Source organism: Delphinapterus leucas, chromosome 5, assembly GCF_059928025.1.
Source record: "Delphinapterus leucas isolate spDelLeu-1000000601 "Yukka" chromosome 5, BTC_Dleu_Yukka2, whole genome shotgun sequence".
Lineage (NCBI taxonomy): Eukaryota > Metazoa > Chordata > Mammalia > Artiodactyla > Monodontidae > Delphinapterus > Delphinapterus leucas.
Genome location: NC_143133.1, coordinates 6,532,835 through 6,558,998, shown reverse-complemented (window position 1 = coordinate 6,558,998; position 26,164 = coordinate 6,532,835). Strand labels below are relative to the sequence as shown.

The 26,164-nt window shown below is 39.6% G+C and overlaps 1 protein-coding gene across 1 annotated transcript; it reads right to left on the bottom strand.

The window, feature by feature from the left end:
* Window positions 1-10,426: 10,426 nt before the first annotated feature.
* Window positions 10,427-25,830, bottom strand: PCDH18 (protocadherin 18). Its single transcript, XM_022554912.3, has 4 exons — window positions 22,284-25,830; window positions 21,398-21,486; window positions 21,144-21,307; window positions 10,427-13,518 (listed from the first exon to the last, which is right to left on the bottom strand). Exons 1-4 carry the CDS (start codon window positions 24,768-24,770, stop codon window positions 12,851-12,853), a joined length of 3,408 nt encoding a protein of 1,135 aa, XP_022410620.1. The 5' UTR covers window positions 24,771-25,830; the 3' UTR covers window positions 10,427-12,850.
* Between the last annotated feature and the right edge of the window lie 334 nt (window positions 25,831-26,164).

Below are 26,164 nucleotides of genomic sequence, written 5' to 3'. Positions count from 1 at the left end.
GTAAATGATGTCCCTGGGCTCTCAGGAACTTTAATCATCTGTGATCTCTAAGAGTGAAGGAAGAAGGACTTTTTCAAACTCTGTAGAAATAACTATGTTTGGGGCATGTCTATCTAAAATAGTCTCTCCAGATTTTGGTAGCTTGAAACTAAACTAAGTTAAATGAAGAGAGTTCATTGACTATTTGCGTCATTTCAAATAGAATAAAATATTGGAACATTAATTGCTGGGCTGGTCTAAGTTTACCTACCTTTTCCTTCTTAGAAGAGGAAGACTAAAGCATAAGTTTTCTAAACAGGAAATGCTGGTATGACAAGGAGTTGACAATTAACTTGCTTCTTGGTTTTTGCCACAGATTAAGGTTTTTTTAATGGTTAAGATTAAAATCAGTCATAATTCTAGTTATTATCACCAAGTTTCTTTATCGATTACATTGTAACCAAGTATTTAACTGTGGCTTTTTAAGTCTTTTGTCATTTATAGACAGTTATTGTTGTACTCTGATGGTTTTGCAAAAGCGCTTCATCTTCAAGGAGAGTCAAGGGCTTTTGAGAAGTACAGGTCTCTGATAAATTTCAGGTCATACTGCTGAACTGGGTAAGGAATTAAAGAATCTTAAGGGAAAACCTGATGGTTTCATAAAAAGTTAACAGAACAAGTGGTTACTGAGTGAACTGGTGAATATGGTTATAATTTTTATGGTTTTTATCCGGAATATTATTACTGGTTTTTGTTTTGTTTTCTTTGCCGTACGCGGGCCTCTCACTGTTGTGGCCTCTCCCGTTGCAGAGCACGGGCTCCGGACGCGCAGGCTCAGCGGCCATGGCTCACGGGCCCACCCACTCTGTGGCATGTGGGATCTTCCCGGACCGGGGCACAAACCCATGTCCCCTGCATCGGCAGGCGGACTCTCAACCACTGCGCCACCAGGGAAGCCCTTATTACTGGTTTTGATCTGTGTTTTCTGGATATAGGGAAGCCCTCCCCCTCAAATTAGTTATGACTTACAGCAATTTGGTAAACTACACCTGTGGGTAGAATTGAAACATTTTTCTCTCTGCCTGGAGACTCTTGGATTCTGAGCAGCCTTATCAGGTGAATGGGAAAGACTGTCTCCTAGCAAGTGCAGGAATCTCAGTATTTTGGGGACCTCTAGAAAAGAGAAATCCGCCAAGGTGGAGCCTGATGGCAGGCCTTTGGCATGGCTTTCCTGGCCTTTAGAGGCTTTTTGGGAACTTAGTCTGAGACTCCTTATGAGGAGTTCTACCAAAGGCAGTTTTGAGGAGCCTATGTGGTCAATTCACCAGACTAACTTTGCAAACAAATTCTTCTTGATTTGGCTTTGTTTGGTGGAGATGAGGCTAATTTTAGAGAGAAAAATATTTTGGTTCAGTGGATTCTAGTTCTGCTAATTGAGGTCTGTATTTATGAAAGTTATTGTGTTAGCCATACTTTTTCTCTGATGTTCAAGATGGAAAGAAAATTATCTAGCGAGGTTGTCGCAGAGTATAACTACTCATGACGTGTCACTGCTTGCTGTAAGTCTGCCACTAAAAGGACATGAATGATGTTTGTGTAAAAATTTGATGCGATAAAATGTGATAAATTGTATAATTATAAGTGATAAAATATATAGCCTATAAAATGTTTCCCCATTAACATACCTCTGAGCTTGTTCACAATATCTGATCAGTTTTCCCCCAGTGTGGATAAGTAGGCAAAAATAAAGGAGGCCTAGAACCAAGGCACATGGTCTGGACTCAGGGCAGCCGACATTCACCCTGGCTTCAAGGGACATGTACTTTGGTCTATCAGAAGATTTGCAATCAAAAGGGGAAATGATGGAAAAATCTTCACATATGGAGGTATAGGGAAGTCATTCTGGTTTATACATGGTTTAACTTAAACTTTACTGACCAGGGTGTCCTGTTTTGTGGCCTGTCGAGTATGCATTGTACATCTACTTTGGCCATTGAGGAGGGGAATACATTTGAAAGTCAAAATGGAGTAGCTGTGGTTCAGAAATCCAAGGTTAAAACTAGGTGGCCATTGTAATGTGATTTGCGACATGTTGCTGTATTACTGAAAACTTGAGTTTTCTGAACTCTGTTGCAGACTGGGACAAAATCCACAGGTGGGTATGGTATGACCTCAGAATGCGGGTACTGCTAGTATTTTGCTGAATGGTCATGAACCCCCCTGTGTTGTGTCTGTTAAATGTTTTGCACATTATCCCTAGCCTGAGTAAAGGAAATCTATTTGAGGGCTGGGCAGCAACCATGGCCTCACTGCAAACTGGGTCTACAGTGAGATGCCATTGTTGTCCTCCTCTGGACCTCCAGGAAAAGTGGACCCGGCTAATGTGACTATGTGGGGACGGCCGACCTTAAGGGGAAAAGACCCTCACCATCTTCCTGCCCTGCCTGCCAATACGTCAGAAGGACCCTCATCGGTAAAACCTTACTGTACAACCGACTGCCCATGAGTCCCCCTGGGCTCTGCTGTGTGGGGTGGAATAGGGTGACTTGTGGACACACAAGTCCAACTAGTGGGTTAACTGTTTTTTGTTTGGAAAGGCCTAACGGGTCCACCCCTAATGACACTCAACATAACATGGGGTGGAGACCTGTACTGTGACTGCTGACTCCTGGCTAGGCCACCAGAATGTTTCCTTTAAAGCCAGGGCCTTCTCTTCCCCTTAGGGGTGGCTCTAGGTTTATGAAAACCAGGGGTGGCCTTATCTTCCTTTTAATTGGACAGGATGCTGCCGCCATTGACTCGCTATTTGACCCAGTAAGCGCTTGGCTCCAACGTTTGCCCACATTCTTGTGAATGACTGTTCGGAGCATACTGGGTGTCTCACTCTTGATGCCCTCTGGCTGCTGCTGTCTGTGTTGTATTTGTGGTGTCTGGTTGCAGTGCCCCTGACCCCAGGGATATTGCTGAAGAGGGGTGGGCCAAGATTGTGAGGGTCGTGCAGCGTACGTAGGGGTGGAGTGTAGGATCAGGCCGCCCAGGATGGCTGTTCTCTTGGGCTGTGTCCATCCCCTGCCCCAAGACCTTGCTTCAGACTTGTAAGCTCCCCCATCCATTAAACCATTCTTCAGTCTTGAAGTTGGGCAAGCACAGTGGGGTACAGCCCAACACAAGCACACTCACGATATATTTGCCGGCGGGGGATTGCGGGGTGGATATATTTACTTTCTCACAATATTGCTACCCTGGTCATGCACACAGATTTCTCTTCTGTGTTACAATTTGGGTTTCTGTTAAAACTAAACCAGATCATAAGGTTTTTCCTAAATATGGAAAGCTCCTTAAATGAAGTTGGGTGTTCAGGGTTCATGGTGGTTTCTTCAGTACTGCTTCTCTTGTCACAGCTGATGGTGTAAAGTTAAGATGATTAGATCTAATTAGCTGTTCTCTTCCCTAAGAAACCTAAAGTTGTAACAGGAAGACTAGCAGCTAGGTCACAGAGCTGAGTCACTGCTAATGTGACATGGTATAGAATATCGTGCTGGGGGCTTTCTCTGAACTGACTACCCGGGGAATTAGAGAAGATTTGATTTGATTCAGTGAGCAGTCCACATCTTCTCTAGTTTTGCTTTTCAGCTATGATTTAATGGGGATTTTTTCCATTTTATTGAGATATAATTTACAAATAAAATGCACAGATGTTAAATGTACATTTCGGTGAGTTTTGGCAAATATAACGCAATCAAGATAAAGAACATTTTCTTTACCACCAAGCGTTCCCTCTCTGCTTTGCAGGCGGGCTCCACTCCCGCCTCTCCCTACCGCCACAACCAGGAAGCACTTTTTTGATACCTATCAAAATCTGGGTAGAGTAGTCATATTTATTTTGGAAAATGGGTTGATTCTGATAATAACTGTATCTACCAACCCTTCCCCGTCCCACTCCCTGCCCTCCTGCACCCCCGCCCACCACAAAAGATAACTGTGTAGGATTTAAATGTTATCTTTTTCCTTTTTTTTTTTTTTTATGTTGGGGGTAGGAGTTTATTAATTAATTAATTTATTTTTGCTGTGTTGGGTCTTCGTTTCTGTGCGAGAGCTTTCTCTAGTTGCGGTGAGCGGGGGCCACTCTTCATCGCAGTGCGCGAGCCTCTCACTATCGCGGCCTCTCGTTGCGGGGCACAGGCTCCAGACGCGCAGGCTCAGTAGTTGTGGCTCACGGGCCTATTGCTCCGCGGCATGTGGGGTCTTCCCAGACCAGGGCTCGAACCCGTGTCCCCTGCATCGGCAGGCAGATTCTCAACCACTGTGCCACCAGGGAAGCCCTATCTTTTTTCTTGAGTTTAATTATTTGTAGATTGAGTACCTTCGACAGGTCAAAAACTACACCAGTCTCTGGAGACACAGAAATGGATCAAAACTAAAAACATACAGTTTCTTTGTTCAAGGTACTGAGATTCTAGTGTGAGAATTACAACAATGAACTGCAAGTGACTGTAGAAATTATACTGATGACTTGTTGTGACATTCTGAGAGTGCAGGCACTCCTAAAGACTGTGTGGTAGAGACTGTGCTGCTGACCAAAATACAGCAGGCAGCCTCTCATAGCCTCCCTCTGTGGTCATGTGACTGTTTCTAGCCAATGAGCCATCAGTGGAAGTGACTTATGACACTTTCAGGCTTGGTTTTTAATCATCTCCTAATTGCACTACTCCATAACCATTTCCTTCGTGTCTGTCTGGAAAGGAGCTCCCTCCCTGCAAGGTAACCTTGGGAATGACGGGTTAATGATGGTAGAGTCTTCATGAGGCTGCTCTTCAAATGACCTTCACTTTAGACCGACTGTTACATGAGAAGACAGGAACTTTTGCTACATTTGAGAAGTTATTCATTTTGAGTTTATTTTTTGCACCTGTTAGCCTTCCCCACTGATAGCATTATAAACCATAGTTTCTTTTCTTTAAGTAAAATTAATTTTTTTCCTTTCAAGCCATCTGCTGAAATCTCAGATGTCAAAGGAACGTATTATTTAATTCCCCATATCTGCACCGAAACTGATGAGCTCTTCTGTAGAAAAATAACACAAGAAAACAGATGGTTCCTGTTATAAATTCCCTTGCGTTTTCCTCTTCTAATTTAAAGGCTTCATTATTTGTTTCACTTGACATGAATGTGCTATTACTATTTATTAACATTGTAGTACAAGTGTGGAGACCAAATCTTTCACTGGTCATGTGACTTATTAAAAGCCATATTGCCAGAAAGGGGTGGCTTTCAGATTTGAACTGCAGCACCCAATCTAGACACAAATGCCCAAAGAAAAGGACAAAATATTCCAAAATATCTAAATGTTCCTTAGAAAGGGACTTCCCTGGTAGTCCAGTGGGTGAGACTCTGTGCTCCCAATGCAGGGGGCCTGGATTCAGTCCCTGGTCAGGGAACTAGATCCCACATGCATGCTGCAACTAAGAGTTCACATGCTGCAACTAAAGATACCGCATGACACAACTAAGACCCGGCACAGCCAAAAAAATAAAAAAATGTTCTTTAGAAAAAGCAGAAAAGAAATAGACATACACAATCATATTTGGTCTCAGTTTTTCTTGATTTCCAATTCATGCTGCTAGGAGAAAACACTGAATTTTATTTCGTTACTGCTATCTTAGTTCCTTGGGGCTTAAAACTTAAGCATGCTTGGGTCATAACTGAGATTTTTAATGGTAATAATGCAATATTTTTTCAGTCTTTCTCCCTGGGTAGCATACAGGTTCAAGGAGAAGCATAAAGTCATCCCTGCATTCAACAAATATTTGTTGAGCATCTATCACAGGTCAGCTGCCGTTTTAGGCACTGGGGGTGTATTGGTTAACAAAGCAGGGCCTCTGATCATTTCTCTTTCCTGTTGCAAATTACACCTGATATGAAGTGTCTGCCTGCTCTGATGGTGTGTGTGATCTGTTCCGTCATGACTGTTATGGTCTGGGGCTTTCTCTCTGCTGGCTTTTCTCTTTACCCCTCTCGCTCTCTTTAAGGCTTTATTACTTTAGAGCAGTTTTAGGTTGACAACAAAGTTGAGAGAAAGGTACAGAGATATTCCATATACTCCCTGAACCCACATGTGCAGACCCTCCCCCATTAACACCATCCCTCATGAGAATGGTACATCTGTTATAATTGATGAACCTACACTGACCCATCATAATCACCCAAAGTCCAAGGTTTACATTAGGGTTCACTCTTGGTGTTGTACATTCTATGGGTTTGGGGAAAATGTATAATGACATATATCCATCATTATATATTTACAGACTATTATTATATTATAGTTATATATATCTGTATTATACAGAATATTTTTACTGCCCTAAAAATTCTCTGTGTTCCACCTATTCATTCCCCCTACCAGGCCTCTGGCAACCACTGATCTTTTCCTTTTTTTTTTTTTTAAGCAGATATTTATTCTTTTTTTTTTTTTTTTTTTTTTGCGGTACGCGGGCCTCTCACTGCTGTGGCCTCTCCCGCTGCGGAGCACAGGCTCTGGACGTGCAGGCTCAGCGGCCATGGCTCACGGGCCCAGCCGCTACGCGGCATGTGGGATCCTCCCGGACCGGGGCACGAACCCGTGTCCCCTGCATCGGCAGGTGGACTCTCAACCACTGTGCCACCAGGGAAGCCCCAGATATTCATTTTTAATTATTATTTATTTATTTATTCATTTTTGGCTGTTTTGGGTCTTCGTTTCTGTGCAAGGGCTTTCTCCAGTTGTGGCAAGTGGGGGCCACTCTCCATCGCGGTGCACGGGCCTCTCACTATCGTCGGCTCTCTTGTTGCGGAGCACAGGCTCCAGACGCGCAGGCTCAGCAGTTGTGGCTCACAGGCCCAGTTGCTCTGCGGCATGTGGGATCTTCCCAGACCATGGCTCGAACCCGTGTCCCCTGCATCGGCAGGCAGACTCTCAACCACTGCGCCACCAGGGAAACCCAACCACTGATCTTTTTACTGTCTTCGTAGATTTGTCTTTTTTCAGAATGTCATATAGTTGGAGTCATACTGTACGTGGCCTTTTCAGATTGGCTTCTTTCGCTTAATAATGTACATTTAACGTTCCTCCATGTCTTTTCATGACTTGGTAGCTCATTTCTTTTTGACACTGAATAATATTCCATTTTCTGGATGTACCACAGTTTATTTTTCCATTCACATACTGGGGGACATTTTGGTTGCTTCTAAATTTTGACAGTTATGAAAAACATCAATAAACATCTGGGTGCAGGTTTTTGTGTGGACAGAAGTTTTCAGCTTCTTTGTTTAAATACCAAGGTGCACAATTGCTGCATCATACGGTAAGAGTATTTTTAGTTTTGTAAGAAACTCCAACCTCTTCCAAAGCGGCTGTGCCGTTTTGCATTCTCATCAGCAGTGCGTGAGAGTTTCTGTTGCTCTGCATCCGTGTCAGCGTTTGGTGTTGTCCGTGTTCCAGATTTTGGCTGTTTTAATAGGTATGTAGTGGTCTTCATGTCTTTTTTGTCTGTTTTGTTCAACAGTGTATCTCAAACACCAACAGTGTATCTCAAACACCTGGATCGTTATCTGACAGTAATAAGTATTTGTTGAATTAAGGAATGATTTACATACTGCGTCTCTACTCAGATGCCACCCAAGGAGAAAATGAGGAGAAAGGGGTGGGAGAAAAAGCAGTGAAGGAATAAGTCATTTGTAGTGGTTGGTCCTTTGTAGACTTTTCCTTCAATGATACTTTGCTTATTGCTATGTAGACTTGTCATATAGTTGCCGCCTGTACTTTCGGCAATTACCGAAAATCTCTAGAGGAGGTTCACAAAATCCACACTGACAGCCTCCAGGCATACGTTTGCAGAAGAGATACAAATCACAAGGCAGAGACTGGCAAAATATTTTTCTGGTGAGAATTTATGAAATATTCTTACTTCCATTTCTGGATGTTGCATCTCAGTGTAACAAGATTTCCTGGAAGTTGTATAGATTATTTGGAACCTAAAACTCTAACACGAAGGTCTTCTTCCAAAGGAAAAGTCTATGCTTCTTCTGCCTAGACTATTTTGTGGTTAGTGATTTTAAACTGCAGAATGTATCTGTTAATAAGGCAAGAATGCACCTGGGGTTTTTAGAAAGGTCTCCTTCATTTAGATAAAAGCACTTTGAAAGGTAATACAGTCGATACTATCAGTTTCTCCCCCATTTTGGCTAAGGAAGAAAGTCTGAATCTCCTGCAGGCCATCCAAAGGCAGAGAGGAGGAGAAGTGCTGCCCCAGAGGCATACATACACACCTGCACCTCTTCCTTCCATGTCTGCACTCCTGAGCAGGGAGGGTCTGGGAAAGGAGGAACACCTTCCCCCAGAGGTATTGCTTTGTTGTACAGCTTCTTCTAAAGATCGCTGGAGGTGGGAATAGAGACACTAAAGCCTGACATTTTACCCTTCTCAATTTATTCACCTCTAGGGCTTTATACTCTCAACTGTTGCCTAACTTATCTTTCTTTTCTATGGTTATGGACCTTTCTTACTTAATATTCATTCTCTTGCGCTTAACTTTGGCTCATAGTAAAACTCCAAGCTCACCCTTCCCAGCCTAACCCTTAGTACATAAAGAGAAGTGTTTTATATTTAGAAAAAAGAACTTCCTCCCTCAATAAAAGTCAAATTTTCTATGCTAGTATGTCTATAAGCACTCAAAACCTTTTAAAACATAGAACAAATGAAATGACCCCTTTGTTCTTAATTGTATAAATTTACCCTTCTATTAAACTAGTCAATCAGAAGAGCAAGGTTTATTGAGAATGAAAAGATATTGGATTCATATTTCAAAAATATGATCCCTGTAATATTAATAACAAAGGAAAGACATGAAAAGATGGATAAAAAACCTAGGTGGTTGTATAAAGAACTATATCCATGCAAAAATTTGGAGAAGATTGTTATAAAATATGGACGGTAGGATAAATTATCAAGGAGGAGTACCATAAAATAAATAAGTTGAAGAGATAAAATCTGAAAAAGCAAAGAAGAATTAGGAGCAACTTTCAGAAGTCATAAAAGGAGATAGAAAACTATTATTTTTAAGTGCCAGGGTAGGATGTGTTATTGCAATTTTAGAAGTCAGGAAGTCAGTAAATTCTGGTAGCAATTTTTGCAATACCAGCTCCCCATAAAATTCTTTTAACAGCCCCACAAGTTGTATAAGCTATCTTGTAATAAAAGGTTAAATTAATGAGAAGTATAGACTATCATTTTCACATCTATTATACAGTGCCTACCTGTTAATTATTTTCTGGTTTAGATTATATTAAAGGTCCTATTATTTCTGGTATACAAAATGTATGTACTTAACTATGATTCCAGTTACACAGATGAAGAATGAAACCACAATTTGGGCAATAAAGTTTTTTTTCCAATTGCAATGTAATACTTTAGGTATTATTCAGTTATTTCAAAAAAGTGACTTACTGCTTGTTCTAGAAACTAAACTGAATGAGATGAATCTTCAGTGGCCCAAATACCTAATTTATTAAGTTAAAATGTTATATAACCACATAGAAATGTTTCTAACATTCACAGTTAGAGACATCCTAACATATTAAAAATGATTACAATCAGTTTGGCATCTTACACTTTCACAATATATAAGGCAGCTTATAAATGTATGATAGCTTTGTTTTATGAATTTAACCTGCAGTTAAGGAAGTCAACATGCTGGCTTTAAAAAAAAAAACCCTGCATTTTTTTTCCTTTTTAAAACTCAACACAAATCTTTAAGACTTTCATATGGTTTGACTTTAATTTTATATAGCAATATTTATTGCCTATTCGGTGTGTCCTTTTATCTTTTATACTGTGATGATGTTTAATCAAGATATATTGAATTGGAACAGAAACATCAAAACTTTTTGATAGTTCGGCAAATTGCCTGAATTGTCTTGGATCAGTTCTGTGAGTTCATGCAGGATTGCAGGTTGCTATGTCAGACAATCCATTTTTCACCCACACAACTAAATTTTACATAGATTCACTATTCTTTGAATTTTAATGTATCAGTAATTCAAACTCAGTTTTGAATATTTTCTGACATTAGCTGCTATCAAATGGATGAAACAGGGAAGCTAAGCTGATTTTCACAAATGACACTTCTTCAGTGACTCCAATAAGACAGTAACTTACCTATCTTTTGCCTTAACAGTTATCTATTGGTAAGTGGTAAATTTGATATATGTGTGACAGGAGGAACAAGAATTTAAATGCTTAACAAAGTTATAAGCCCCATCTGCCAAATACCAAGAAAGAAAGAAATGATAAGTGAATAACCGTGTTAATATAGTAACTTATAAGAATCTAAAGAAAGCCAATTCTAATCATCCTATGAGCATTTAAAAGGAAGATTTGTTAAGCAACAGATTCAGTGTCAAATTACATTATTGGAAGATGATTCCCTTAATGGATGATTATCACTAAAGAACATTTAAGGGAATCCATTGGGGCCAAATAGAGAAAGGGATATCCTTGACTGAAGTGCTTTTTGGTTGTTTCATTCTGAGGAAGGGCATGGTATCAAAGAAGAGGAAATATAAATTTGATGAGAAGTTAGGTTGCTATCATGGCACCAGACACTCCAGCCTTTACTGAGATAATATTACCTATGAAAAGAACAAGAGTGAAAAGTGAAAAGCTTGCCCTAATATCCCTTAATCTGGGGCATGGGAAGTAAGAAGAACGGGGAGGGTGGAGAAACAAGGAGCCTGAGACACAGAATGCTTCCTGTCCAGACAATGTACAAGGTCTTCTGTTTAACACAATATTGCATTTTATTTACTTTACATCATTCGAACATTGATTTCCAGCTTTGCTTCCTAAATTACGGTTGGTGCTTTAAGTTAAGAACAGTGAAGTTATGAAAGTCTTTTTCTTAATGATAATATGTACTGAAGGGAAGTGAAGTTGAAAAGCAAAATGTACTTCAATGTGGTGAGCATTGGTGTGTGTAATCTACTGAAAAATAAACTGAAATTTCACTTGTAATTGTAATCCCTTCTACAAAGGAAAATGTGCCTTTTGAAAGACATAACACATCTATTTGATGTGGTATTCATTTGAGAATTAAAATATCTGAGTTTCCTCCATTTTAAGGTTATTTAACTTTCCTAGTATTTCATTTCCCTACTAGTAAACCGAAGAAGATAATATTTTCACCTCTTGGAAACATTGTAAGGGTACACTTTTTTTCCTGACACAACACAAAATGTTTTGAGAAATAATCTGAGAAATGTTCAAGTGGTTACTATTGATTATTCCTTTTTCTTTACACTTCAAATGCATTTCAATTCTTTAATCAACTGGAAATATGGTAGACTGCTTTCATTTCCATTACAGATCTCAAATGCATTCCTTTTCCATTGTGGTTTCTCTTGTTTCCAAGCCAGTTGAATATTCCCTCTCTACTATTCAAAACCCAACTCTGAATTACCCTCTCATGAGGGGTATGCTTCATGCAAAACTTTTGAACATATATGTAGGAACAGGGCTCTGATGTATGGACAGTTCTTCAACTTTACTTCAATTTTCCTTTTATTTTCATTGACAGTAAAATTTTCTGGAGAGTACAATCAAGATAGTGTATTCATAGAAATAACATTAATAGAAGCTAGGTCATAAATGAGAACAGTCATAATAACAACGATCTCCCTTTCCAAGGCATTCCACACAGAGAGATAACAGCACAATAAATAACGAATTTGCCGTTTGTCACACAACAAGTAAAACAGAATTGCAATAACAAAAACTGTAAATTTATAAATGTTCTTATACTAAAAATAAAAGCAAAAATATGAGCTCATGCACTAGAGACAAAAGCTAAGAGTGAAGAGCTATAGCAAAAAACATTACAAAAGATAAACATGTTCAAGTATTGTGAGAGGAGAGGGGAAGATTCAAATAGAAGAGTTTCAGGATAAATCAATTATATTTACTACCCTGGGAGGGACACCGACATAATCGTTTTTGTCCATTAATACTTTAGGCTATTAAAATACACACTGTTATCCATTTAAAAGACAGATTCCATTTCCTTGGGGCACCTCTCATATTACAAGGATGGAATAAAATTCATTGTTTACCTTGATTATAAATAGATGATAATACTTTAGGAGAAATATTCTCAAGAACAGGCCAGTGTGATGCCCTGGAATAGGAGCCTGGGAGTGAGAAAACGGATTCTAGTCCTGTTGTTTTACACCATTGTCTGTGAAAGATACTTCCCAGTCCTGAAATAAAATTTCACCTCACGTTTCAATTTTACGGTAACAGTTGAACTACCAGAACGAGCAGAGACCAGTAAAAATAATGACAACGATAATAATAAAAGAGTCAAACATTTTTCTTGATGCTTACTTTTTTAAAAAAGTTAAAGAAAAAAGAAGCTGGATCACTTAACAGAACTAAGAATTGAATAATGCTTTAGTGGGATTGTTCCTTCAGCGTAACAATTTCTTCCCCAACATAACTAATCTAAGCAGTGCCTTTATACTTTGTGGTTGAATATTATATCAGATTTGAACAGTGGCTAGTTTCCCTACACGATTAGGAGACGCATGTTTGTCATGGGAGTAAAAAAATAAAATTTGTCTGTTAAATTACACATAAATATAAGGTACAAATGTATTTTTAAAATACAGATTAAAATAATCACACTTGCATCGTGTACATACGAAAATACAGTATTTAATATTCAATATACACAGACACATTTATGATAAATGCAACTATGTGGCAATGCCAGTTCTTTCAGGGTTTTCGCTGTCCCCTGTTTCCACATATATGGAAACAAAAATGCTTTGCTATCATTTCCTAGCTCTGGCGGACATCTTGAAGCAGTTTGTTAATCTCAGCCACTAGCTCACTGGCATCCATGAGTTCATGTCTGCCATCACCGAGGTGGCTGAGCACGTTGTCGAAATCATCCTCTTCATAATTTTCAGGGATCTCCTCCATGGCCGGCAACCATTTTGAAGAAGGCTGCACACTGGAATGAGTTCCAAGCGGGGGGCCAGAGTTGGTGGTGGGGTTTTGAAAATGCGTACTGGCCGCCCAGGCCGCCACCCCTTGTGGGTAACCCACAGTCTTGGCTGACAAAGGTCCCTTCCGGCGTTCCAGAGAGTTGGATCGATCCATCTCACTGCACTCAGAATAGGTGTCCAGGGAAGGGGGTAAGAGGCGCTGGAACACATTGCTCATTTCCGAGAGCAGAGAGGACGTGCTGGTATCCCCAGAGTCCTCATCGTTTGGGGAGTCCTTCCCAAAAGTGGAAAAACTCTTCTTCTTCTCACCAGAATCTACTGGCTGGGTGTCATCCTCGAGACTCGGATGCGGATGTTGCTGCTGGGGCTGTGCTGGGAATTCTTCCCCCGGAATGAACATGTTACTCCTATAATCAGAGGAAGGTGAGGGCAGAGGTGGCATCCAGCACTGGTCAGAGTGTCCCAGGACCCTGCACTCTTCCGTGCACAGCCTCATAGCTGCACTCAAGGAAAGCAGTGGGGATTCGTTATTATACTTCGTGTGACTCAAAATAATAGAAAAAAATTATCACTTTATTTCTTAAAACATAGAATAAGACAATTTTAAACTATGACCATGATACTAACCCATTATTATACATATGAGGTGGACTACAGTTACAACTTTGATTTGACTACTGGTTTTATGAACCTGGGATATATATATTTTTGTCTCTCAGATAAGCAAAGGAGGGTTATGACTCATGTACTTCTCAGGGATATCGTCTGCTACTCATGTAATGAGAAAATGGATTGGCAACTTACTAATGAAGAAGTTTGGAAAAGAGCTAAGGTGTGGGTGATGAAATATTTGCTGAACATAAACTCTATAAAAACCCAGAGCTGTAAGGGGAAATCCATAACTTTAGAATGCCACCAGATAAACCTTGCGTAATACCATTGAGTACCTTCCAGATATTGAGGTCTATCTGACCTACTTTACTTTTTAATGGAGGCACTGAGAATATAATAAGCTATCAGGTAATTATACTTATCAATCTCTCTTACAAGTATGCTGGATTATTTATCGACTTGTTCCTTAAAACAGCAGTGCAAATTATCCTCATATACCAGGCATCTGCAGTTACCCTGTTAAGAAGTCTTTTAGAGGTTTGAAATTCAAAGAGTTGGAAAAGTCATCAAAAGATGAAGAATATGAGAAACCATTGGTTAGTTCTTCCAGATGTTATGATGCACTGCTGGAATGTGAGTGGTTACGCTCATAGAAAATAATCGATGATGTGAGAAAAGCAGAAAAATGAAGAGGGTAAAACTCTAAATTTGGCAAATGTGATAACTAAACTACAGAACCACCAAGAAATGTGGAGATGTAAAATATACTCCACAAACCATCCATCTTTTTCAGTGACAGCTTAGGTCTCTTCAATATCATGATTTCATTTTAGAGCAAATGACCGAATTCACAAAATGCAAAGTAATTATCTTAGATTTGAATGAAAATTGGATTGATATCAGCCATACTTACATACTCAGAGCTAATTCTGTAGATCTGGCTGCTTAAGAAAGATTTCTCTTCCTCCCAAGTTATTGCTTAAAAAAAAGGCTGACTCTTGAACAATGCCAAATCCCTGGTCAGGGGAAGCTAGCTGTCCAGTATGCTTATTGTTGTACCCAGAGCACCTGGGAAAGGTCTAAAGTGTCTGCATAGAGTAGGCATTCACTACACATTTTCTAATCATCAGGGAAATGCAAATCAAAAAGCACAATAAGAAATCACGTCAAACCAGTTTTCTTACAGGATGCCTGTAATAAAACACAAACCAAAAACCCCAAACAATAACAAGTGAGGGGGGGATGAGGAAAACTTGGGAACCCTTGTACACTGTTGTGGGGAATGTAAAATGGTGCAACCACTATGGAAAATAATATGGAGGTTACTCAAAAAATTTAAAAAGAGAACTACCATATGAGCCAGTAATCCCATCTTTGGATATTTATCCAAAAGAATTGAACTCAGGATCTCGAAGAGATATTAGCATTCTTCTGTTCACTACAGCACTGTTCACAATAACCAAGATGTGAAAACAACCTGAATGTCCACTGAATGTTTAATGGAAATGTAGTATATGCATACAATGGAATATTATTCCACCTTAAAAAAGAAGAAAACTCTAATATGTGATAATGTGGATGAATCTTGAGTTGAGGACATTAAGCTTAGCGAAATAAGCTAGTCACAGGAGGACACATAACTGCATGATTCCCTGTATATGAGGCATCTAAAATGGCCAAATCCATAGAATCCAGGAGTGAAATGGCGGTTAGCAGGGATTAGGGAGAGGGGGAAATGGGGAATTTCTGATTAACAGGCATACATTTCCAGTTAAGCAAGATTAAGTTCAAGAGCTCCGCTGTACAACACTGTACCTACGGTTAATGATGCTGTATTGTACAGTTAAAACTTTGTCAGCAGGGTAGATCCCGTATTTAGTGTTCTTATGCCTTAAAACAAAATTTTGGAAAAGATTTATGCACAAAAAAGAAAAGTGAAGAATAAATGTTGCCTTTCAGAAAAGGAGAAGTAAAGGACTTTGTTCAAAGGTGTGGAAGTCATTGCTTTTCATCATTTGAGCCTTGAAGATAATTCTGTCCTTATACCTCATCCATTCTGGGCCTCAATTTTTTATAGAGAAGGGGTAAGTTGAGGGACAAAAATGAGAGCTAGAACTGTGAGAAGAAACGTCTGCTTGCCAGGAAGGCTAGAAATTCAAAGTAGGGAAGATGGTGGATAGTGTAAATGTCAATCCCATGGGAATCACAAGGGCATGAGAGAGAGACAGCAATATTGAGAACCCTTGTGTCATTTTGCTATGAAGAAGGGTTAAATTTAAATAAGCAAGAATAAAAAGATGTTTAGATGTGCTGACTTAATGCATTATTACTCTTTGGAAATATTTACCAACTATTGTTGTTCATCATTTAAATGTGGACAGAACCAAAATGTGTTGAAAGTAACTGGAATACCTTCATAGCAGTGAGGTTTTCTAAGTGCTGAAATAACTATCAAAGTGGTAATGAATTTTTTTTTCCTAATTCCCTGAGTCTCTGAATTTGGAAAGGAGACCTGTCCATATTGTCTTACTCACATCCTTTCAGAAGGAAGGGGAACAGACCTGATGACACCTCTTCATTTGTTTTCTGGTCTTTAATTCTGTGGGAAGGACTTAATTGTTTGATTGGCTTTGTTTTGTTTTAATGTTTAATGACAGGGGGAAAAGGGAAAAATTACACAAGCTTCTAAGAATTCTGAACATGATCAACTTTCTAGAGAGCTGAACATAATGAAAATAACCATCAGTACCATCTGGGTGATTCAGAGAGTTCATATTAAAAATAAATTTGGTCATAGGAGTTTTTAGACAGGGAATGCTATTTTATAACTTCACAGTAAATAAATGGGGCTTTAGTAATAAAAAAGTTAATTAACATAAAATTTTTAAATTCAAAAAATATGAAAAATTGATGAATAAAGACTAATGGAGAGAAGGAGGGCCAAAATAATAGAGATGGAAGAGCAGTGACACAGAAGAGGGCATTTCTTAATTTCATTGGTATTTTCAACCATTTTCCTGAGACTCAACTGTTCGAAATCATCCTCAGTGTACATGTAACTTAGTGCCACAGATGTTCCACACCGTATCCAATGAACCAGAACTTGCTGGCTAGTGGTGCAAGTGGCCAACCTTCCTGTTGCTCCTTGAAAACTGTCAGGTGGTTAAATTTCCTCTGGAAAGGGAAAGTCATGGAGAAATAGAGAACTCTTTTTTCCCACAGCATGATGGCCAATTTTGCCCCTGTGCTAGACCTTATAGGTAGGGCAGGAAGCAAGCATGGGACATTAGGAGAAAAACATATGCCTAACATCTATCAAGCCATTAGTCATTGAGTAATCAATCAGTTATCTATTAAGAGCCTGCCATATGTAAAGTGCTATGATAGCTTCCTGCCCTCAAATGGCTTCTGGTATAAGAATAATCAAGTGTTACAAATGAGGTCATAAATGCCCAGTTAAAGTGCCAAACTGTACAATGATGAGGGCATGTTAAAAAAAGAAAAAAAAATACGATGTTACTTATATGTGGAATCTAAAAAACTACAACAAACTAGTGAATATAACAAAAAAGAAGCAGACTCACGGAGGTAGAGAACAAGCTAGTGGTTAACAGTGGAGAGGGAAGTGGGGAGAGGCATGATAGGGGTAAGGGATTAAGTGGTACAAACAGGTATAAAATAAATAAGCTACAAGGATATATTGTACAGCACAGGGAATATAGCCAATATTCTATAATAACTGTAAATGGAGTATAACCTTTAAAAATTGTGAATCACTATATTGTACGTCTATAACTTATATAATATTGTACAGCAACTCTACTTCAGTAAAAATAAAATTTAAAAAAAGAAAAGAGAAAAGAGTGGAGGCGGATGCTGAAGTAGTTAAAGAAAGAGCAACCTGAAACAAACTTTGAGAGATGAATAGAAGACAAACTGAAGAGAAGCCAGTTTTTCAGGTAGAAAGGTGACATGAGCAAAGGATTGGTGTGTTACGTGAAGAGATGGCTCTGCCTATTGCAAAAGATAAAAAAAAAAAAAAAAGTTAATAAGCTAGGAGTGGATTTCATTGGCCTAGGAATGCCAAGATAAATAGCTGAATTAGGTGTTTCCAGGCAACAAAAGTCAATTATTGCTTTCGAAACAAAAAGTATAAATTAAAATGTTCTGAAAAAGTTGTTCAAGCTGTATGAAAGAAAGATTTGGCAAGGAAAAAAGCTACTGGAGAGTGAATATCAATTCATGTGCTGGTACAGAAAACCAGCCATGGAAGAAAGGCCGGAAGTAGGATACCAGCCATGAGAATGATGAGGACATAGAATTAAAGACAAATGTTTGAATTAATCACAGATGACACAATGATAAAAAAATGGAATGCGCCCAATCAAGGAGGAGTATCACAAGAACATCCTGGTGCAGCTGACACTTTGGGAAAAGCGAGATTTTGCAAGCGTATATGTAGTGTTGTGGTTCAAAGTTGACTGAGTAAGGAAGAAAGTATGTTGACAAACGTGAGCCAACAGACAAAAATGCGCGCTGACTTTACTGCTCAGAATGCAGGATCCTCCTGTGGGAATTAATAGCATGAATGACCAGAAATGACCCTGTTGGCAGGCAAAGCAACATAACATAATCTATATTTGATCACAGTCTAATGCAGGAAAAACATTGTTGGAATAAGACCCTGAGGTTCTAAAAATATTCATGCTTTAGAAAAACTGTGCTGATTTCTGTTAATGGCATTCAGATGTGGACTTACTTTTTTTACTTTTTTTTTTTTTTCTACTTGGGATATTTCCTGGGAATATAAAGTTTACAAATCACAAATTTTACACCCTAATGTGCCAGCAGAAGCTGCCATGGTGAAGAATAAGCCAGAATATGGGTGATGTATCATCAGAATGATGTTCATAATTAAGGGATGGTTATCTTTGTACAGATATTTGATTATGCACATTTCTAATAGCCAACCATGCATAAAGCTTAAGATATTTTATGGATCATTGGTGATTTCCTGGTGCCCTATGCCTCTAGAATACTTTCTACAACACCCCACGTAGAGACAGTTTGCTAGTCAGGCAGAAGTGTATGCACTCTGATACAATCTATTGCAGTACGACGCCATACCCCAGCTCTCCCACCGCACACCCAGATTAAGTACGATTGTGTAAATATGGAATTGTTTTGTAAAGAATTGTCTATATATTCCCTGGTGTTGGTGATAATATAACGGTGAGCCTCTAACTTTGAAAAGAAATGTAACTTAGGAGGAGACTCAAGTTACTCACTAAATAAGACTCATTATTATCTAGAGTTTATCAATGTCTACCTGTTGTTTCCCAGATGTCTTTATTCTTTAACATTTATTTTAATTACTTTAATTCAAGCATTAGGTAACTCTCCTGCCATGAACATAGCTGGTGGTGGTAACTTTGAAAATATAGGATAGAGTGAAAGAGGCGTCGTGCCCTTTTTTAAAAATTTAGACCATGATTAGCTATTGAATTATACAATCTCAGAATTATAAAAGGACTTTAGGTATAATTTATGCTCAGAAATGGCAAGGTTATCTAAGTAGGAGCAGTTATTCTCCTTTTAGCTATACTGATAGAATTGTGTCAATGAGTCGACTTTCTACAATTGAAAAAATAACATATATAATGAGATAATTGATATTATACCCATGATGTTATGTTTTATGAAATATTGTAATTTGGGAAATCATCTTATTCAAAATTAGGGATCAGTATTCAAAATTAGAGTTCTATCAGGATCACAGAATCATAGAAGCTCAGCCCGCTCTTTCATTTCATGGGTAAGATAAAACTGTTTCTCTTTGAGCACGTTGTCTTAGGCCATAGGTATTCCACTAGGTTTTCAAGGATTTCTCTTTAAATGGGTCTAGGGAGTCTATGCATTAAAAAAAGGAAAAGACACCATGGGTGACTGTAAGTATCTCGGCTCTCAATGTACATTGATTATAGCCCTTCATGCCACTAGAAGTCCTTCCCATACATTCATCCTGCCAGAAATGCAGTATCTGTTACGGTAATAGCATAATTAAATAAGCAGCATTTAATAGGTTACAGACAGTAGTACTGTAAGACTTTAGAATGTAAGAACAAATATGACATTCAACATACTACAAAAAAATGAAAACCTGTTACTTTATATTATCCTTGATAGATTAGTGTTTAATGAGTAGAGGGATAGGTTCAAATCTCACCTCTATCATGTACAAATTGCTTGATTTTGGATACTTTTTTTTTAACCTTTATAAGCTTCAGTTTTCAAATCTAAAAAAAAAATATGAACACTACTGTTATTACCGCCACCATTAATTCCTATGTCAAAGTGTTGCAAGAGGTTGCTCAGGTATAGAATTCCTCACGGGCCCAGAGTAAGTACTAGGGCGTCGCTGGTAACCACTGCTGTGACTGCTAGGACTAATATTAATACTGCTGAAGCTACTGCCGCCACTACTACTCCAGTTTACGAGAGAGAGAGTTCCTATGTACTGATTTCCACTGAATTTCTCTGGCTCTCTGAAGCTCTCCCATGTCTATTTCCTAAACTCTCTTATTTATCTGTACTTAGACAGCAGTTGTTCCATGGACTCAGCAAGGTAATATAGTTTTGTTCTGCCTTTCTTTCATTTATCACTTATTCATTTGTCAAGTGACAGTTATTTGATCAACATTCTGTGGAATTTAGAAACGTAAGTAGCCAAAGGAATATGTTCCTAAGGGTTGATATATTATTACAGTCTTTAGTGACAGGGTTGCTACAGTGATGCAGTCAGTATTTACTCTGCGGGATCTGAGAGTTTCCACTGCACGATGAGAGAGAAGGGAGTCTAAGGAAAACATAGCTCGTAACTTAATAGGGTCTCCTCCATCTAGCTGTGTAGTTATAAATTCCCCTCTTGGACTTCTGTTCCTCTTCCATTTACAGTGGACACATAAAATGAAAGGTGGCAAAATTATTCCATGCCTACCACCTACAAAGATGCATTCTTTCTCCTATTTTTAGTGATTAAAGTGTACCATTCCCTGGTGTATTTTAATCTCTGATTATGCGAGTTGGTTCCCATCACAGGAAATGTGTCCTTCAAATTATAGTCCAGTTCACCACTAGGCACCAAAACAGGCTCTCTGAATAAAAACAACCACCCAGTAATTTTACAGAGTTGCTCAAGAGTGTCTTATGGCGGTAGTAGATGGGGTAGAGAGAGGAGGGGAGTGGGGTCGTTTTCTCTCCTCCTTCTCCCCACTCCTTCCTTCTTGTCCTCTTAAGCTCTCCTGCTTATTCCCTTTCTCTACCAACTGTTTACTATGAATTTTAATTAAACAATTTAAAATTGTTTCAGTCTGTGTTCACTGCTAATGGTGTGTGTATTACAGATACTTTAGTGCAAAGAACAAAGAAGAAATAAAAGCACGGGAGAAATTGCTCACTTCACTGGTGTAGTCGATCTGAAAATAAGGATTCATCTATCACCACACTCTTACCTGCTGGAATTCTTCCATCTGTAAGAAACAGGTCGCTGAATCCTTCGCCCAGCAACCTGTCTATTGGAGAATCTCGCCCCAAATCATAATCACTGTCTCCTGCTTCACTGTCACCACGGCCACTGTCTTTCAAGCTAAATTTGTCCATGTCTTGAAGGGCATATCTAGAAAGAGAAATCAGAGAAAGTATAGTTTTTAGTCTTCAGCATTCATGTTATCTGAGACTTAATAGGTAGCACAAGGGTAATTCATACCTATAGCTCCTGGAATATTTGTTTCCTCGAAAACTTGGCCTTGGTTGATATTGTCCCTGGTGAAGCATTGAAAGAAGCTGGGAGACCTGCTGGAAAGGAAACAGACAGTACTGATTCCTAGAAACAAATCCCCCGATACTCAAAAGCTTGAAGCAAGCAAATACAGTTACTCACTATTTCATGCTAATTATCTAATTCTATCTTCTAATACTGTCTCCGTTTTAAAGATTTACATATGCTGGACTCTGAAGGACCACGTAGCCAGCCACCAAACAGAACTGAAATACATCCCAGAGAAATGTGGACGCTCTCATACAGCTGACATTCTCTTTTTGAGAGAGGACTCCTTTATAGAAAACTGATTGATTCCTTCTATCTTATAGTTCAGATTAAAGTGATCAGTTATAAAAATGCATGGAAAATGCTGTAAAATACATTCTAACACATGTAGTTAAAATAATGTCAGAAAGGTTTCAAAAGCTGAACAAATACACATGCACTGAGATGGGATTCTGGAGACCCCAGCTTTTTATTTTTCTTAGAGACCACAACTACTGAGAATAAAGCAAGCCTGTTTATTTCTAGCTTGAAGTATCATAATCTGAGGATAAGGGGACTCTAATTAGATAGTCCTTTGCTAGCTTCACATTTACTTTTCAATATTACACATGGTACATGCAAGTAAATTCTTTATGAAAAACTTAAGACAGTATGCAAAAGGTGTGTATACTTGCTATACCTACATAACGTAACTGGTATCCTCTTTAATTTGCATATCTTTAGTATTGTTACTTAGTAATGGAAACGTTTAAGAACTAACACATACACAACTTCTGATCACTAACAGCTGACTTTGTCAGTGAATAGGTGGAGGGTATGATCTTACCTCAACAGCAGGGGTGGCATGGGTGAGTTCTAATGAGAAATTCTCTGGCACGTGGTTCGATGAGATTGTCACCAAACTGTTGAGGGACTGGTGACTGTTGTGACTCTGCCGGCTGCCCATTTGCCCTCTTTCTAAGGTAGGAGATGAAGAAGGAGACGGTCTGTGATGAGATCTGATGGGCAGAGTGCCGTTGACGGTAGGCACCAATGTGATGTCCCCTTTGTGGATCTGCCTGGAGGGTCTTTTTGGGTGATGCTGGTAAGTTGATTCCGCTACCCTGCAGTTGTAGGATCTAGTGTCTTTCTTTTCTCGGTTACACCTAGTTGCAAACAGCACCATAATAACCAACAGCACTGCACAAATTGCTCCTAAGGAAATAATTATAATCATGGAGACATCCAAGGACGCCTGGCTTACTGAGGTCATTGCTGTACTTGTCACTGACTCTGCATATTCAAAGATCACACACTTCAGAAGGACTTTGGTATGCAGCTGAGGGTTGCCTTTGTCCTGGATGACAACTGAGAGCTCCCATTCTGTGTAGGGAACAGATTCCATGCTGACGTTGGTATGGATGTCACATGATCGTGGATCAATTACAAAGATATTCTCCTCATTACCTGCTACTATGGAGCAGCTGAGTTCAGCATTCACACCAGAGTCTCTGTCCATTGCCCTTATTCTTGTGACATGAAAGCCGCTTTCAGCCCCTTTGGGGATGGAGATTTCTGCGGTATTATTGTGCAGTGCCGGTCCTATAACCACAGGGATGTTGTCATTTTCGTCAATGATGGTGAGCACAACTGTGGTATTGCTTACGAGTTGCTTTGGACTTCCACCATCTCTTGCTTCGACCACAAAAGTGATCTGACTCACTTCCTCATGATCAAAGATTCTGAGGGCATAGATGGCGCCATTAGATGGGTCAATGGTTACATATGTAGTTATGGAACTTCCCAGGATAAAACTCTCCAAAATGGTATATGTAACTTGCCCATTTTCTCCAAGATCAGGATCTGTGGCTGTAACAGTGGTGATATATGCCCCTGGCGAGTTATTCTCTGAGATTGCAAATTCGTATCGACTTCTCTGGAAGTGGGGTGGATTGTCATTTACATCATTGATTTGAACAGTAAAATGTTTTACTGTTGAGAGACTGGGTGTCCCCTTGTCCTCAGCGATTACAGTCAAACTGTATTCAGACCTCTTTTCTCTATCCAGCGTGGCATTTGTCAAGATTAAATAATTGTTTTCATAAGTCTTCTGAAGTTTAAAGTGACCATGTCCATGAAGCCTACAAACTATTTCTCCATTCAGCCCAGAATCCTTGTCCTGAACCCTGACCAAGGCAACAAATGTGTCAATAGGATCCCCTTCAAAAATATAAGATATTTCTTCTTTTCCAGGGGACATGAGGTTTATGTTAATTTCAGGTTTATTGTCATTAACATCCACAACCTTAATTATAATTTTGCAATGAGCTGGGATTGAATTTGGACCCAAATCCTGAGCCTGAACATCGATCTCATAGGATTTGGTGATTTCATAATCCACTGGCTTGAAAAGAGTCAAATGTCCTCTTTCTGAATCAATCTTAAAAGTCTCTATAATTTTGGGAGACACATGACTGCTGAAGGAATAGACAATTTTCCCATTAGCGCCCTCATCTGGATCAGTGGCATTCAGATCTAGCAGCAAAGTGCCAATGGGGGAGTTTTCTAAGAGCTGTATTATATAAGACTGCTGCTCAAAAGCAGGGCTGTTGTCATTAGAGTCTGAAATGCTGATTTTTAGTATGGATGAGCCAGACCTCTGAGGCACCCCCATGTCCGAGGCGGTGAGCTGAAGCTCATAGCTCGACTTCAGCTCCCGATCCAGCTCTCTAACCACTATGAGTTCTGCATACTTCGCTCCATCCGTCCTAGTCTGAACCTCGATATTAAAGAAATCATTGGCAGAGAGAGAGTACGTGTGGAGGGAGTTTTCCCCAACATCCGGATCAAATGCACTGTCCAAAGGGATACGAGTCCCAACTGCTGCACTCTCTGATATCTCAATCGGTATGAGAGGTCTTGAAAACTGGGGAGAATTGTCATTAATATCCAGCACTTCAACTTCAATATGGAAAAGCTGCAGATGCTCAGTGGGTAGAGTGATCACATCAAACTCTATGGAACAGTTCAAGTTTTTCTGGCATAGTTGTTCGCGGTCAATTTTTGCCCCTATGCTGATTTCCCCGCTATCCTCGTTGACCACGAGTAGAGGAGAATTTCCCCTTTGCATGGCTCGGAAGCGAACGGTAGAAGGATTAGGTAGCTTAACTAAAACATCAGCCACATCCTCTGATAGTCTTGCAATTACCGATCCAACCCTCTGCTCCTCGTAAATCCTGTATTTCAAATTCTTGCCCAGTACATCGGAGTTGAAAGATACCACCAGGAGTGCAAAAACAAATCTAAAGTGCATTTTAGCATTCATTTGGTACATCGGTCAGTTTTATGAGATTCCTCTCACAGAGCAAGTTAAAACAGCAAAGCAATTCCCTCAGCTTCCTTTGGCAACTTAAAGCTAGGCTACATTTGGTACTCGAAACTTGAAAGCGTCTCTTAATAACAGCACAGCAATTAACAGCTCGCAAACTTTTGTTTTATACACACCGTGTCACGACTTCCAGATATAATCGGCATGGAGTCCAGTCCTTGCATTTGTGCGGCTGTTTGTCCTCTTGGCAGGCGAAAGAGTGTCACGTCCGCGTTTTCCCCCTTGTGCAGTCGGCGTCCATCTATCGCAGGGCGCCGGCGGAGGCTGCAGTGGCTCTTTCCCCAGCGATTCTTTCTCCTTTTCTCCGCTCGGCTGCAGACCAAGCGCCCGTGATTGCTGACTCCAGTCTAAGATCTGTACAACTTCACTTCAACTCAGACAAAGCTCTCTTGCCCCGCGTGCGTTGAATCGCTTCCAGCCAATCAGCGTGCTTCCAAATCAGAAGCCGATGGAGTCCGCAAAGCGAAGGCAGGGCGGACGGGTGGGAGAGGGAGGGAGACGGAGCGAGACGAAGGAGGAGGGTCCGAGAGGCTCCCTCCCTCCAACCCTCCCCTACCCTGCCCCCCTCCGTCCCCCGCGTTCACTTTCTCTGAGCGTGCCACGACAAAGGAGAAACAAATTACAGAAGACAAACTTTAAATCAACTTCTGGTCGCCTTTATTTATATGGCATTTTAAATTGGCCTGGTTTTCTTAATTGCCCTTTCTTCTTCCACAAACATGCAATCATCTTGCTTTTCATAGTCCTTAAGTACTGGTTTAACTTAAAATACCTCTAAGTGCATTTTGTTGGTGGAGGAATTTAATAAAATGTGAAAACTTGCTTCTAATTATGCTTCTCAGCCCGCCTCCTTCCCCTCCCCCTCTGTAAATACTTGGGGCTTTCTCCTTCTGTGAGCACAAGCAGATTTTCTTGGGGCTCTGTTTTAAACAGCAGAACAAGAAAAGAGGTTTCATTTTCTGTTTTTCTTTCATCTTTATTCCTTGAAGATAAGAAAGGGGCTATTTTCCACTCTTGATTTCTCTTAATTAGCAAGATTTAATGGAACACCAAAGCATTTGAAACTAATTAACAGTATAGTTCTACCTCATAACACTTCCTTCCTAGAGTTTGGGCAAAATTGGCTGTGATGTTTCTTTGTCCTGTACTTCAAAAAAATCCTATTTACCTTTGGTAACAGACATTTCATGCTGTAGCATGTCAATTTCTACCATAAGGTACTATCGATATGTGGTGAGTCTTCACGATGAATACTTGGGGGGACATGGACTCAGTAGTTTACAAGTCAGATTTTTATGATATATGTATTATGTATGAAAACACTTTTAGGATATGTATTT

What these genes read in the sequence shown, in the direction of transcription:
- PCDH18 (XM_022554912.3), bottom strand. Translation starts at nt 24,770, where the DNA reads ATGTACCAAATGAATGCTAAAATGCACTTTAGATTTGTTTTTGCACTC. An exon ending in ATGCCACCCCTGCTGTTGAG is followed by an intron (nt 21,487 to 22,283) that starts GTAAGATCATAC and finishes TTTCCTTTCCAG; the next exon opens with CAGGTCTCCCAGCTTCTTTC. An exon ending in AAATATTCCAGGAGCTATAG is followed by an intron (nt 21,308 to 21,397) that starts GTATGAATTACC and finishes TTCTCTTTCTAG; the next exon opens with ATATGCCCTTCAAGACATGG.